This window comes from Podarcis tiliguerta (assembly GCF_965153285.1).
Source record: "Podarcis tiliguerta genome assembly, chromosome: 2".
Classification (NCBI taxonomy): domain Eukaryota; kingdom Metazoa; phylum Chordata; class Lepidosauria; order Squamata; family Lacertidae; genus Podarcis; species Podarcis tiliguerta.
Window position 1 is genome coordinate 104339555 of NC_139535.1, and position 15027 is coordinate 104354581.

General features: G+C 45.5%; 2 protein-coding genes across 2 annotated transcripts in view; one reads left to right on the forward strand and one right to left on the reverse strand.

Moving 5' to 3' along the window:
* The window catches only part of STXBP4 (syntaxin binding protein 4), a 144953-nt gene extending 135721 nt beyond the window's left edge, over positions 1 to 9232 (reverse strand). Inside the window, exon 1 of the mRNA XM_083427490.1 lies at positions 8800 to 9232. Coding sequence (XP_083283616.1) covers positions 8800 to 9125 — 326 coding nt within the window. The 5' untranslated portion in view covers positions 9126 to 9232. The remainder of the gene's footprint in view (positions 1 to 8799) is intronic.
* Positions 9233 to 9281: 49 nt separating this feature from the next.
* COX11 (cytochrome c oxidase copper chaperone COX11) lies at positions 9282 to 14774 on the forward strand (the record flags this gene model as incomplete). The annotated part of the gene is made up of 4 exons (XM_083427008.1): positions 9282 to 9323; positions 11490 to 11645; positions 13737 to 13862; positions 14592 to 14774. The coding sequence occupies 4 exons, from the start codon at positions 9282 to 9284 to the stop codon at positions 14772 to 14774; spliced, it is 507 nt and encodes a 168-aa protein (XP_083283134.1).
* Between the last annotated feature and the right edge of the window lie 253 nt (positions 14775 to 15027).

Sequence of the window (15027 nt, forward strand, 5' to 3'; positions counted from 1 at the left end):
TTGCAAGGGTTTTGCAATTAAAACAAAACACTGCACTTAGGTGAAAATCAATAAGGTGAAAATGATGTATATAAGGGGGGAAACACCAAGACAGGCTGGGCTTTTTAATGTGACCCGCTGGGCCTAGTTCCAATTGGGAGCAAATCTGTATAACAGGAACGTTTTTCTTTTGCAAACAGGCTTGAATTCCACCCATTGGGGTGGGGGTGGGGGCATGTCAGGACATGGCCCACAAGTCAAATCCAGTCCCTCACACCTGTCTTACACAATCTTTCCTAAATGCCTACTTCTTTGAGAACTGGCAGTCTTGGCTGGGAAGCCGTTTCCATAACACTGGAGCCACTACCATTAAGTCTCTGTCCTGTTCTTGCGCCTGACATTCATGAGAATAAAACATGGGTCAGCAAACTAAGGTATGCAGTCCGGATCAGGTCCAATTGCCCTCTGGATCCGGCCTGCAGATGGTCCTGGAATCGCTGCTTGGATTAGCTTGATCGTTCGGGCTGCGCCATTTCCCCCCAAAAAACATTCGGGGGCCATTCCCCCCCCTCCCTCCATGGTGGCGCCTCCTCCCTCCTGGCTTCTCCCCACCCTACAGAGGAAGGGAGCTGGGCTTTGATTGGTGCCAGCCAACCCAAAGCCTTGCCGCATGCATGCTGAGGCGTGGCCCAGACTCCCCACCCGCCCACTGGCCTCTCCGTCCATGGTGGCACTGTAGGCATCATGACGGGCACGTCGTGGGGCTTTGGCTGGAGCTTGGCGCGCCTGCTCGCCCTGCGCCTGGTGCCCAGGAAAGCTGGCCCGGAAAGGAGAGGCGCCGCCGCCACCACCGCAGGCAGAGCGGAGGAGGAGTTAGGAAAGCAGGGGGAGGGGCTGGGGGAGAGAGGGGAAGAGAGAGAAGCCCCCCACCGTGTGTGTGCACACGTGGTGCAGTCCGGCCCGCCACAAGGTCTGAGGGGCAGTGAACCAGCCCCCTCCTTTAAAAGTTTGCTGACCCCTGGTATAAAAGGAAACTGAGCAGAACTCAGGGGAGGGCAAGAGAGTGGAGGTCTCCAAGACATGCTGTACCTAGGTCATATAAAGCTTTGCAGGTGTGGATTAAAGGCAGGTCTAGCCCTACCATCAGGCGGATGGCTCAGGGGGCTGGGGCTGGAGTGGAGAACATCAGCAAGATATGGGTGGAAAGAGCTATGTCTGCTATAGAGCCTACCCAGCACCTCCCTGAGCTAGCTAGATTCCTTCAGGTGTAGAGGAAGACCAGTGTTAGAAACTCAAGATATATAAACTAGGTGCCAATGGCTCCTTGTAACCAAGGTTACAGTCACCAAAATGAAATGCCTAATTGCCATTTGGGGGGCTAGACGGCTCGAAAGCCGCATTTGACAATACAACTTCTTGGTTCCTGAAATTCATTCTGACTGTGCAGATAAAATATTATGGATAGAATTCTACAGGATGTGTTGCTAGGGGGTGAAAACAGTCACGATCCAAGGTGTTATGTACTGAAGTTCTCACCCTGGGCCAGCAGGGGGATACTGTAGATAGCTATGCAAATGAAGGATCGAAAGTGACGTTCAGTGATTGGATAGTTTGTATGCAAATGAAGGATCGAAAGTGACGTTCAGTGATTGGATAGTTTGTATGCAAATGAAGGATCGAAAGTGACGTTCAGTGATTGGATAGTTTGTATGCAAATGAAGGATCGAAAGTGACGTTCAGTGATTGGATAGTTTTAGAAAGTTGCTACAGTAATGTTGTACTGGAGCTCTATATAAGCAGGCTGACTGAGCCTTTCAGTTCAGTTCTATTCTGGCCTCTGAATAAAGAAGAGCTGTTTGAAGAATCACTGTGTCGTCTGATATGTTCACCCACAACTTAACACAAGGATTCCCCAGGTATGCACCTCCAGGTGGTGGATACATCAGGTGCCATACTGGTGCCCGGGCATCTTCACTTGGTCACAAGTGGCCGATAGCCAGGAGCAAAATGCGCCTGGCCCCTGGCTAATTTCAAAGGCTGCGGAGGATGTCCCATCGCCAGAGCTGAAGAAAAGGTTATACTGCCAATCCGAACAGCTTTTGTACATAGAATTGAAGTGGGGGGTGGGTGGAATCTTGTACTTCAACTAAGGCAGCACAATGTGTTAGGCTTGCCTTGATGAAAAGGTACTGGAAATCACAGAACAGCCTTGCTACTGCAAGAGGAAGAAAAAAAATTCCCCACTGCTATTTATACAACAGTGACAGCAAGCATACAACAAGGGGTTTAATTCTGTCTACCGGAATGATCAAACTGCTTGTGGATTTTAATTTTTCAAGAAGGATAGAGAAAACTAGGTCAGCATTCCTTGGCTGAAAGTGGATTAAGAAAGCACCTCAAATCTGTACAATAGGAAGAGACAGGACAAGGAGACAGAGAAAGATGTATACAGCTGGCAATTGCACGGTGAAACGATGTACAGTGGTACCTCGGGTTAAGAACTTAATTCGTTCCGGAGGTCCGTTCTGAACCTGAAACTGTTCTTAACCTGAAGCACTACTATAGCTAATGGGGCCTCCCACTGCCACCGTGCCGCTGCTGTGCGATTTCTGTTCTCATCCTGAAGCAAACTTCTTAACCCGAGGTACTATTTCTGGGTTAGCAGTCTGTAACCTGAAGTGTCTGTAACCTGAAGCATATGTAACCTGAGGTACCATGGTACGGACAATGCTAGGTCAAAAATTGAGGGAAATTAACAGTTTCCTTTGGACACAGATGGCTGCCACCAATTCCTAGTGCCTTGTGTGAATCTAGAGTCAAGAGGATCTGAGATACTTGTCTGCATTAGAAGAGTGTAATGCTAATAAAAGGGGAGGAAATCAAACCTGAGAAAGCATTGTATTACCACTATATCTGATGCAATAAAAAGAGTAAAGGGACCCCTGACCGTTAAGTCCAGTTGTGGACAACTCTGGGGTTGCAGCGCTCCCTGGCCGAGGAAGCTGACGTTTGTCCGCAGACAGCTTCCAGGTCGTGGCCAGCATAACTAAGCTGCTTCTGGTGAACCTGAGCAGTGCACGGAAACGCTGTTTACCTTCCTGCTGAAGCGGTACCTACCGTATTTTTCGCTCTATAAGACTCACCAGACCACAAGACGCACCTAGTTTTTGGAGGAGGAAAACAAGAAAAAAAATATTCTGAATCTCAGAAGCCAGAACAGCAAGAGGGATCGCTGCGCAGTGAAAGCAGCAATCCCTCTTGCTGTTCTGGCTTCTGGGATAGCTGTGCAGCCTGCATCCGCTCCATAAGACGCACACACATTTCCCCTTACTTTTTAGGAGGGAAAAAGTGAGTCTTCTAGAGCAAAAAATATGGTATTTATCTACTTGCACTTTGACGTGCTTTCGAACTGCTAGGCCGGCAGGAGCAGGGACTGGACAACGGGAGCTCACCCCGTCGCAGGGATTCGAACCGCCGACCTTCGGATTGGCAAGCCCTAGGCTCTGTGGTTTAGACCACAGCGCCACTCGCATCCTACTATCTGATGCAATACAACACTACAATTCACAAATGAGAAAGACAGCAGCTCATTATCCACTTTTCAGGAAAAGATAATAAACTGATGAGCTTGTCACACTTCTACTTCTCTTTTGATTTCAAAGGGTGAGGGGAGAGATTTTATTATTACAGCAGGAACAAATTCAACAGGAACAAATTCCGTTTGCTTTCTTTAAGCACCCACCCCTCCCGGCAATAAGCTGTTTCAGAAAAGTTCTTCTGAAAAACAACAACAAATGGCTTTTGCTGTAAGCCATTCCCTGATTGCTAGAGAGAAACGGTGATGGAAAGGCCAAGGCAAGGTGAGAGAAAATGGAAGGGTGAAAAGTTGCAGTGGGATGATGCCAATGTCTATGGCCATTTTGCTCCCTTATAGGCTTGAATGATTTTTTAAAAAATGTTTTCTAACTTTCTGCTTCTTCAGCTCTGGCAATGAGTAAAGACACGCGGCTGGTTGCTGATGCTGTTTGCAATTATGTCAACAGCTCTGTGGGGCTAAACAGAAAATGTAGGGGTTAAAATATACAGATTTTCTCCATTAAGCTGCTGCAAGGACTCTGCTATTATGCAACAGGAAATTGTCTCTATGAGCTGAAAGGCAATGCATGCCTAGCAATGAATAGCTTTAATATGACTCTCACAGTAAGACCACAATCCTAAGAATCCTTGCTGGAAGCATGCCCAACCGAAAATCCTGTAATTTTCAGATTAAAGGTGTCAAGTTTTAGCTTTAAAAAGTGGAATATGTAATTATTTAATTAGCACGGCACTTCAATAACATGCTAGCATTAGGGAGCCAATGTATCCTGTAGATGTTTAAACTCTGAAGACATGAGTTTGAGTCTGTAAAATGGGAACAGCATAGAGGTGCACATCACAGGGTTATTGCGAGAGAAAATTTCTCATGTGATTCAACCTGCAACCATTATGATCCATGTTTAAAGTTAAATGTCCAAAGCCAACCTTTCATTAGCTACAATAACCAAGTCTTCACCATTGACTTCTAAAATCAAGTCTCCAATAAGCAATCAACATTAAGAAAGAAAGAGGCCAATAATGAATGGCAATTTGATTGTACGAGTTAGCAGGTACAAACAAACACTAAGCACATGAAACACAAAATATTTTGCTATCAGTTTTACCATTAAATAATGCCAGGAAGAAATATTAACAACTTCAGATATGTAGATGACACAAGCTTGATGGCAGAAAGTGAGGAGGAATTAAAGAACCTTTTAATGAGGGTGAAAGAGGAGAGCACAAAATATGGTCTGACACTCAACGAAGATCATGGCCACTGGTTCCATCACCTCCTGGCAAATAGAAGGGGGAGAAATGGAGGCAGTGAGAGATTTTACTTTCTTGGGTTCCATGATCACTGCAGCTGGTGACAGCAGTCACGAAATTAAAAGACACCTGCTTCTTCCGAGAAAAGCAATGAAAATCCTAGACAGCATCTTAAAAAGCAGAGATATCACCTGGCCGACAAAGGTCCATATAGTTAAAGCTATGGTTTTCCCAGTAGTGATATATGGAAGTGAGAGTTGGACCATAAAGAAGGCTGATCGCCAAAGAATTGATGCTTTTGAATTATGGTGCTGGAGGAGACTCTTGAGGGTCCCATGGACTGCAAGAAGATCAAACCTATCCATTCTGAAGGAAATCAGCCCTGAGTGCTCACTGGAAGGACAGATCCTGACGCTGAGACTCCAATACTTTGGCCACCTCATGAGAAGAGAAGACTCCCTGGAAAAGACCCTGATGTTCGGAAAGATGGAGGGCATGCTCTGGTCCATGGGATCACGAAGAGTCGGACACGACTAAACGACAACAACAACAACGATGCCAGAGAGACTTCCAGCAATATATAAATCACAGTTTTCAGATTTGCTCCCTTATGGCTGAGTTCTGAATGAATACAGCCACATCATTTATGTTGTAATAGGACACCCTGAGAACATCGTAATGCAAGCTGACATTTTGTCTTCTGCCACAATGTTCATGCTGGGATATACCGGTAACTACAACTATTACGTGAAATGGCCATCACCAATCAGCAAGCTTTCCCCACTTGCTCAAGTAGCGGTGTGACCAGGAAAAGAGCTCTTTGTCATTGAGCTCTTTCACAAAACATTACTGCGTATGGGCCATAGGGATTGCAATTCAGATAAAAGGTGAGTGTGCTTCGTGCCTGATCTCCCTTTACTCTGCCTAATGTGCATTCATGGAACTATAATGAAAAGTGGTGGGGAGAATACAAATACATAAAGTTGTTTTTAGCAGCCGTTCTGGCAACCACAATAACATGAAAGGCAGTTATTTACTATCTACTGCAGCCATTCCCCCCACCCCAAGGTAATATCCTCTTTATGAAAATTCCATAGGCTTCTTCAGATTGCTTTCGATTGCCTCTGATAAGTTCAGTGCCTGTTGAGCAAGCAAAAGCAGCAAGAGATAAACAGGTCTATTTCCTGTGTTCCAGTAAACATACCGAGGTAATTGCTAAATACTTTTTATGAAGATCTCAACTCCCGTCTGTTTCAGAGTGCACTGCAAGAGCCCAGAAGGGGCCCGAAAGAAGAACTCCTGGCTTGTCAGAGCAAACTGAACACATAAGCTAATTACCTAATCTGTTTGGGCAGTCTGGAAATGCAATGTGATGTATATAGTTCGACTGATTTCATGAGAACCCATAATAGTCCTTGGGGGGGGGGAGAGAGAGACAGAGAGCGAGCGAGCGCAATGACAAATTTCAGAACAGTTGCAATATGCTATTCTTACAGGGGCTTTGCACCTCTATTCACAACGCAGCAACTTAGCTTGTTTTTCCTAAAAAATAAATTTATGTCAAAACTTTCAATATTATTATCCAACCTACTTTAGAAGATATTATGTTACCCATAGCATAAACAGAATAAGGATGCATTCCGAGCGCTTTTGCAAATGTTTACAAAAAAAGTTACGGAATGTAATTCATTTGTTTCCCTTTTACAAATTTGCTCTCTACGTTTTGCTGGGGCAAAGTGATGCTTCCCCTGCCAAATGGCTACATCTACCTGGTTAACTTTCACTGTCTGCCACTGCCGCACCCTTTTCCAAATTCTCACTTGAGGTCTAGTCCTACAGTGCATCTCAGTCCTTTTAAAGATGAGGTGTTTTCAACTGGGAGGCAGCAAAGAAGAAATCCTGCCTGCAGGAGGAGAAGTCCTTTGCAGGAGTGGACAGCCTGAATATCACCCTGAATACCTTGGGTTAAGTACTTAATTCGTTCCGTAGGTCCATTCTTAACCTGAAACTGTTCTTAACCTGAAGCACCACTTTAGCTAATGGTGCCTCCTACTGCACGATTTCTGTTCTCATCCTGAAGCAAACTTCTTAACCTGAAGCACTATTTCTGGGTTGGCAGAGTCTGTAACCTGAAGTGTATGTAACCTGAGGTACCACTGTTTTCAGTTGGTAGGAGACCTGCACTTGCTGCTCAGTTATCATATAAAACACCTTTTATCAGCCTCCTCCAGAATCATTGTTTCATAGAGTTGTGGCCCAAAGAGCTTAGAATTCATTTGGAACTGTGTTTTTTATAACTGCTCCCTTTCCCTTATGGGGTATTCCGGAGCCCGTATAGAGTCCTTAAGTGGGTTCCCTATTGGTAGGAGAAAATAACAGAGGCCAGCCAGAGTATTTTGAGAAGCAAAGCGGCTAGTAAACCTGATCTTTATTAAAAAAGCAAAGCGGCTAGTAAACCTGATCTTTATTAAAGGAACTGTTGCAACAGGGTCCCCACTCACCACATGCAGGAGGGAGGAGAACCCTGAACAATGGTGCACAAGCCCTTATACAGACTTTTGAAATTGCCCACCCTGTAGTCCAAGACACCCGCCCCCGAAACATCAGACATACACCAAAGAAGGAGGTGGTCTCCAGCAGAAATCCTGCCTGCCAGGATACCCGATACTGGTCACTGACTGCATTACCTGGGCAGCCTGGTCATTCTTTTCTGATGCTTAATACTTTAGTTCCTGAATGGAGGTCACAGGCTCACCCTATTCATACACAAAGACGCCCTTAAGACAGGATTTGTAGGTGAAAAGACAATGGGAAGACTATCCCCATTTGCCTCCCCTTACTGCAGAGGAATATCTGAGGTCATTGGAAGAGTCAGAATGGCTTCAGGATTGCTTTCCCATTCTATTTCACACACATGGTTCATATATTTAGATATGTGTGCATTTATGAATATTTATTCTATATTTGAGACCTCAATATTCTTATACAGTCATACCTCGGGTTAAAGATGCTTCAGGTTGAGAGTTTTCAGGTTGCGTTCCGCGGCGACCGGGAAGTAACGGAACGGGTTCGTTCTGGGTTTCACCGCTCGTACACGTGCAGATGCTCAAAATGACATGACGTCACACGCATGCACAGAAGCGGTGAATCGTGACCCGCGCACATGCAGGTTGCGTTCTGCTCAGGACTCCGGAACAGATTCCGTTCACATCCAGAGGTACCACTGTGACAGTACCCTGCTTAAGAAGTCTAGTTGTTGTTGTTTTGTTGTTTAGTCATTTAGTCGTGTCCGACTCTTTGTGACCCCATGGACCAGAGCACGCCAGGCACTCCTGTCTTCCACTGCCTCCCGCAGTTTGGTCAAACTCATGTTGGTAGCTTCAAGAACACTGTCCAACCATCTCATCCTCTGTTGTCCCCTTCTCCTTGTGCCCTCCATCTTTCCCAACATCAGGGTCTTTTCCAGGGAGTCTTCTTTTCTCATGAGGGGGCCAAAGTATGGGAGTCTCAGCTTCAGGATCTGTCCTTCCACTGAGCACTCAGGGCTGATTTTCCTTAGGAAGTCTACATACAATTCAAAACCTTTCGCACACCTTATCTGAATCTCTACAGCAAGTACTAACAGCCCCGCCGTCTACCAACTGAGCTAAACTAAGAGGTGCTTGTTTACCTATATATTTATGTATATTATGTGTATAACTTGTGTGTGCTTGCTTGTATCACGTAACCACAGCCTGAGGCTCTCTCACTACTCCGTCCATAGAATCACAGGATCCACAGCATTGTAGAGTGGTAAGGGAGCTCCAGGGTCATTTGGCCCAACCCCTTGCAATGCAGGAACCTTTTGCCCGACGCGGGTCTCGAACCCACGACCCAGCGATCAAGAGCCTCACACCGTATCAACGGAACTAGACCCTGCCCTGCGAGGAGGCGGGGCGACGCCGAGGGAGCAGGTAAACGAGAACGCGGACTTACCCCCCGCGGCCGCCGTAGTCGATGCCCGCAACCGGAGGAGGAGGCGGCGTTCCAAGCGACAGTGTCGCGCGCGCGCCGCCCGGCTGTGGGACCGAGCTCTCCACCTTGGGAACCGAGCTCTCGCGATAATCTGACGAGCTCGCCCGCGAAGAGAGGTGGCGGCGGCGGTATCGGCGAAGAGAGGAATGCCGAGCGCGTCCACGTGACAGGACGGGGCGGGGCAGTAAAAGAGGAAAGGCATGGGCGGCTGCGCGCGGGGCTGGACTTGCCTCGCGGCTCCCGCGGCGCGAGGATGGGGTCCCTGGCGGGCCTGGCTCCGTCTCCATGGCAACGGCGAGGCGGCGGCCTGCTGCGGGCGGCGCGCCAAGGGCAGCGGTGGAGACCCCTTCGCGGGGGCCCGGCGGCGGCAGCAGGAGGACTGGAGGCACCGCAACAAGACGGTGCTGACGTACCTGGCGGCCGGCGTCGTGGGCGTGGCGGGCATGTCCTACGCGGCCGTGCCCCTTTACCGCCTCTACTGCCAGGTGAGAGGTCGCCTCGGGGCTCGCTTCTCGGAGGGGGCCTGCCTCGCAGGGGGGTTGTTGTGGGAAGCCAAGCATGGGAGGGGGGGATGCGAGACGTTGTTCTTGTTGTTTAGTCGTGTCCAACTCTTCGTGACCCCATGGACCAGAGCACGCCAGGCACTCCTGTCTTCCACTGCCTCCCGCAGTTTGGTCAAACTCATGCTGGTAGCTTCGAGAACACCGTCCAACCATCTCGTCCTCTGTCGTCCCCTTCTCCTTGTGCCCTCCATCTTTCCCAACATCAGGGTCTTCTCCAGGGAGTCTTCTCTTCTCATGAGGTGGCCAAAGTATTTGAGCCTCAGCTTCACGATCTGTCCTTCCAGTGAGCACTCAGGGCTGATTTCCTTCAGAATGGATAGGGTTGATCTTCTTGCAGTCCATGGGACTCTCAAGAGTCTCCTCCAGCACCATAATTCAAAAGCATCAATTCTTAGGCGATCAGCCTTCATTATGGTCCAGCTCTCACTGAGAGGAGAAGGGGATGACAGAGGACGAGATGGTTGGACAGTGTTCTCGAGTGCCTGGTGTGCTCTGGTCCATGGGGTCACGAAGAGTCGGACACGACTAAACGACTAAATAACAACAACAACAACATTATCTTCCGCATATCCAAATTTGTTTAACTTGCTCATTTAATTATCTACTGTAAATATATACTCTTATAAAACTGCAGGTTATGGCAATGATCCTGCTAATGTTTTTGTCTGTTTACAATTTGTAAGTATTCAATAAACCATTTCTATTCTTTTATAAAAAGTTTGTAATCTTGATTTCTTATTCTTCAGGTAAACTTCACCATTTCTGTTGTTGTAGGGAGCCAAGCATGGGGGAGGGGCCTGTGAGACAGCGTTTCCCAAATGGGATATAGAAAGAATCTCCTAGGCTCTGTGTATAATGGGTGATATAACAAATAAAGAAGAATGCATTCTACCAGACTTCCCACATACAGTGTTAGAAACTGATATATGAAAGCTAGGAGCTAAATGGCCACCTTAACTAGGTGATGTGTGCAACAATGGAATGTCTAGGCGTCCTTTTTAATAACAAGAATATAGCTGAAAATGAACTGCAGCTAAAATCATATGTTCGTTTTTCACATGGTCTAGTCCTTCCCCTGCCTACCCACCCCCTAATAGTCTTAAGAGGGTCTCTTCTCTGGTCTTCTCTGGAGCAGAAAAAGCTCCTCCTTTTCTTCCACTTTTCAGTTTAATCTGAAATGTAGTGATGTATGGAAGTGAGAGCTGGACCATAAAGAAGGCTGATTGCTGAAAAATCGATGCTTTTGAATTATGGTACTGGAGGAGACTCTTGAGAGTCCCAGGGGACAACAGAGGATGAGGTGGTTGGACAGTGTTCTTGAAGCTACCAGCATGAGTTTGACCAAACTGTGGGAGGCAGTGGAAGGCAGGAGTGCCTGGCGTGCTCTGGTCCATGGGGTCACGAAGAGTCAGACACGACTAAACAACAACAACTGCGCCCAGAACTCAGATATTGCTCGCGCTAATGAGATGCCCTGTCACAAAATGCACCTAGAACAATGGGAGTTTCAAACACTGCTCACATTTACAGAGTACATCTACATATGGGTTCCTGTTATGACACCTCTCCAGCACTGTTGAGGGTATTACTTGAAAACAGCACTCTATAAAAGCAGATCTTAGTTGAACATGCAAGCATCTAGACAAATAGCTAAAAAGAGTGGAAACAATGGAGAACATTTGAAAGATTTAATCACTTGTAGGTCCCTTCTGGATTCTGTCCAGTAGATCTAGTCCCTTAGTTGATGCCTGTCCATATTCAAAATTTCCCTCAACCCATGAAGATGATAATAATTCAGGCTACATTAAATGGTTGATTTCCACAAATAACTGTTCCATGTAGCACATGCCTAGAAATCACTTGAAGGGTAAGGAAGTAAGTCTTTTCAGATAGTTTAATTGGGTGCAATCGACTCTTGCCATGTTCGTTGCACATCCGACTTTTGTACATAGAAGTAGCAGCTTTTATGTTGGTTGTCTTGTGAAAGCTTTCTTGAAGGAGATTGTTTCTGTTTAATTCTTCTTGCCTCAGATACCATTTCTTGCTTTTAATCAGGCTATTGTTAATTACAGCTTCTTTTCCTTTAAGGCTACTGGACTTGGAGGGTCAGCGGTAGCAGGCCATGGTTCAGGAGAGATTGAGACAATGGTACCTGTTAAAGATCGCATCATTAAGGTTACCTTCAATGCAGATGTACATGCAAGCCTTCAGTGGAATTTCAGACCTCAACAGACTGAAGTATATGTAAGTTAGTAAAATTTTGTAGAGATGGGTTTCATGTATGTCTGGGGGTGTCATGGTTTATTGATAGACAGAGGGGCAAGGGTTGTAATTAGCCATGCTAAATTGCAGTAATCATAATGAGAGGCTGCTTGTTTTATAATCTGCTTTGTCAGGCATTAAGGTCTACAGAATGCAGTATAGCAGTTGTTCACCTGTAAGAGTCAGAAGTTGGTGCAGTTTTTCATCTGCGTAGAATTCCAAACCTACCTGCATCCCAAAGTTAAATTAATTTGAAATGGGGCAAAGTGGGAGGGGAGAAGGTTATACTGTTTGCATAAACGCTGCTGTTCATGTGATATCCCTGTTATTGCTAATGTTTGAAAATACTCTGCTTTGGATTTACTTATTTTGTTGGAAATATTTATAATCCTTACCCAAAGGTCCCAGGCAGGAAATAAACGCAGTCTAAAATAAAATTAAACAATAACATTAAACAGCCCAATCAAAGGCTGAATTCTGATTGGCACTTATACAGAGTAAGCATGCAATTAGTCTTTTGCCAGTGATGGGTAAAGATTACCTCCTGACAAACAGGCTCACAACCCCACGCTGCCTATTTGCTCTCAGCACAGTTATCCTTTTGTGTTTCCACACCTAGAGAAATGCAACATCTTGCTGCTGCTACCGAATCAGCCTGTGGACTCATGTTGTTATTATTTAGCTACTACATTTAGTTTGTCTTTCTCCACCAAGCAAAAGGCACGGTGTGTGTTCTGTCCTCGCCCCCCCCCCCCCAACAATGACACTGCCTCAAAAGTCATCCAGTGAGCTTCTTTGCCAAGTGGGAGTTTGAATCTGGGTCTCAGTTTGACCCTAACTGCTATGCCATATTGACACAGAGGCTTTGAGTGAGCCATAGCGCACTTCTCTGAGTTCCTGGTTGGAAGAGCACAGCAGCATGCTGTAGAGACACCCTATTTGCTGGAGACCTTACTTTTATGTAAGTCGGTCCTCCATGCCACATCTGCATAAGAAACAAACTCCCTTTCCTTTGAGTTTTTGGTAGTTTCTTGATTTAGACCTACTTTAGACTGGAACATTGTTAGCATTCCAACACAGAATGCTGATGAATGTACAGGTGTTGTCTACTTCAGGTGAGTTAGCGCAAGGGTTGACAACCTTTTAGGACCGCTAGGCATGTTTTGAATTTTGAGAGTGTGCTAGGGGCACCAGTCACAAAATAGCTGTGGGGGACGTGGCATAACACAGAATCAGAGAGATATCCCCAACAACCTTATGTTTAGCATGTCCGATTGTGGAGATTGATTGACTTAACACAAGCACAAGCATGCACACTGATGTTGCTGTCTAGTAGCAACAGGGAGCATTCCCCAGTTCCTGGAAAAATCTACAAGGTGGCTACACCACACTTTCATTTCACAGAAATTGCTTAAAGGGGACCTGCACATTTTCCCCTTAACTTGCGTAGGAGGGCTGGATACTTACTTTTGAAAAAGGAAAAAAACTGCGGCATCAGTAAATCCCTTTGCAGGCATCAGGTTGGCAACCCCAGCATTAGCATAATTTGAATCAGCTGTACGAATTAACAATACAGTGGTACCTTGGGTTAAGAACTTAATTTGTTCTGGCGGTCCGTTCTTAACCTGAAACTGCTCTTAACCTGAAGCACCACTTTAGCTAATGGGGCCGCCGCGCCGCTGCTGCGCGATTTCTGTTCTCATCCTGAAGCAAAGTTCTTAACCTGAGGTACTGTTTCTGGGTTAGCGGCGTCTGTAACCTGAAACGTATGTAACCCGAGGTACCACTGTATAAAAACCTAAACACTGAAGAAAAGCCCTGCTGGATTGAGTGAAGGGACTATATAGTCCAGCACTGTGTTGTCATAGCCCCCCCCCCCCAATGCCCATGGGAAGCCCGCAAGCAGATCCTGAGTGCAACAGCATTCTCTCAGCCTGCAGTTCACAGCAACTTGGGTTCAGAGGCAATACTGTGTCTACTAGACATTTATAAACTTAGCCACCATAATGCAGTTTGGCTGGCAGTGACATGGTGGAAAGCAAGAAAGATCACTAGAGCAACTTTTTCTTACAGGTGGTTCCAGGAGAGACCGCACTGGCATTTTATAAAGCAAAGAACCCCACTGATAAACCAATAATTGGAATCTCTACCTACAATGTGGTGCCTTTTGAAGCTGGGCAGTATTTCAACAAGATACAAGTAAGTGTAGTATGATGCGCTAAGAGTGGACTGCTGCTGCTGCTGCTAACTGAACTCTCCTACTTTTGAAGCCTGATTCTGTTTTAATCCATGTTAGCAGCAATATCCAAGATGTAGGTATATGCCCTCCACTTTCCTTGTCATTGGTGCAAGGAAAACTTAACCCTCTAGACTCAGGATCTAGCGCCACCCTCTGCTCTGAAAAAGCTATTAAGGAATTTTTTTTTAATATCTGCTGTATCTTCTAAGACAAAATAAAGCTGTGTGATTTTGAATAGTTCAAAATATCACACACACACACACACACACACACACACACACAGACAAAGTGTGGATATAATATGGTTTAATTCGCTGTCAATGGTGCTAGCGCTTCATGTTAAATCCTTGGGGTGATCTCTATTTAAGTTATAGTCAGCATAGACTCATTGAAATTCATGGAGTTTAGTCCATTAATTTCAGTTGCTGTACTACAAGTATGACTAACTCTGGATATTACCCTTTGCATTTAAGCGGGTATTACAGTTTTCACAAGACAGTGGCAAAATGAATGGATTTATATGGATTTTTCATGTCCTTTGGTGGAAAGTATCACAAATAGCATTTTGCCACATTTAATTGAACTAGGCACAGAGGTTCTCCTCCCACTTAAATTAGATTGTGGATATATTATTGGCTTAATATAAACTTCAGAAACAATTTTAAACCCTCTTTCCCCCACATTTACAGTGTTTTTGTTTTGAAGAACAACGACTTAATCCCCACGAAGAAGTGGACATGCCGGTATTTTTCTTCATTGATCCTGAATTTGCAGAAGACCCAAGGATGGCCAATGTTGACTTGATCACGCTTTCTTACACATTTTTTGAAGCAAAAGAAGGACAGAAACTGCCACTCCCGGGTTATAACTAATAGTACAGCAGACAGACACTGCAGTGGAGATTCCTTTGCTATTCAATAATTGTGATCTACAGACAGCAAAAGCATATTCCTTAACTCAGTAGGAAGATGCTTAAAAACTGTAAAAGTTGTGTTTTATATATTGAATCGTATAGAGATTTGAAGATGCGACGTTTAATTCTGCACACAGGAACTATGATTATGAATAATAATTATAAAATGCATGTGGCGGGTGGTATTTTCAAATCTAATTTAATTTTAGACA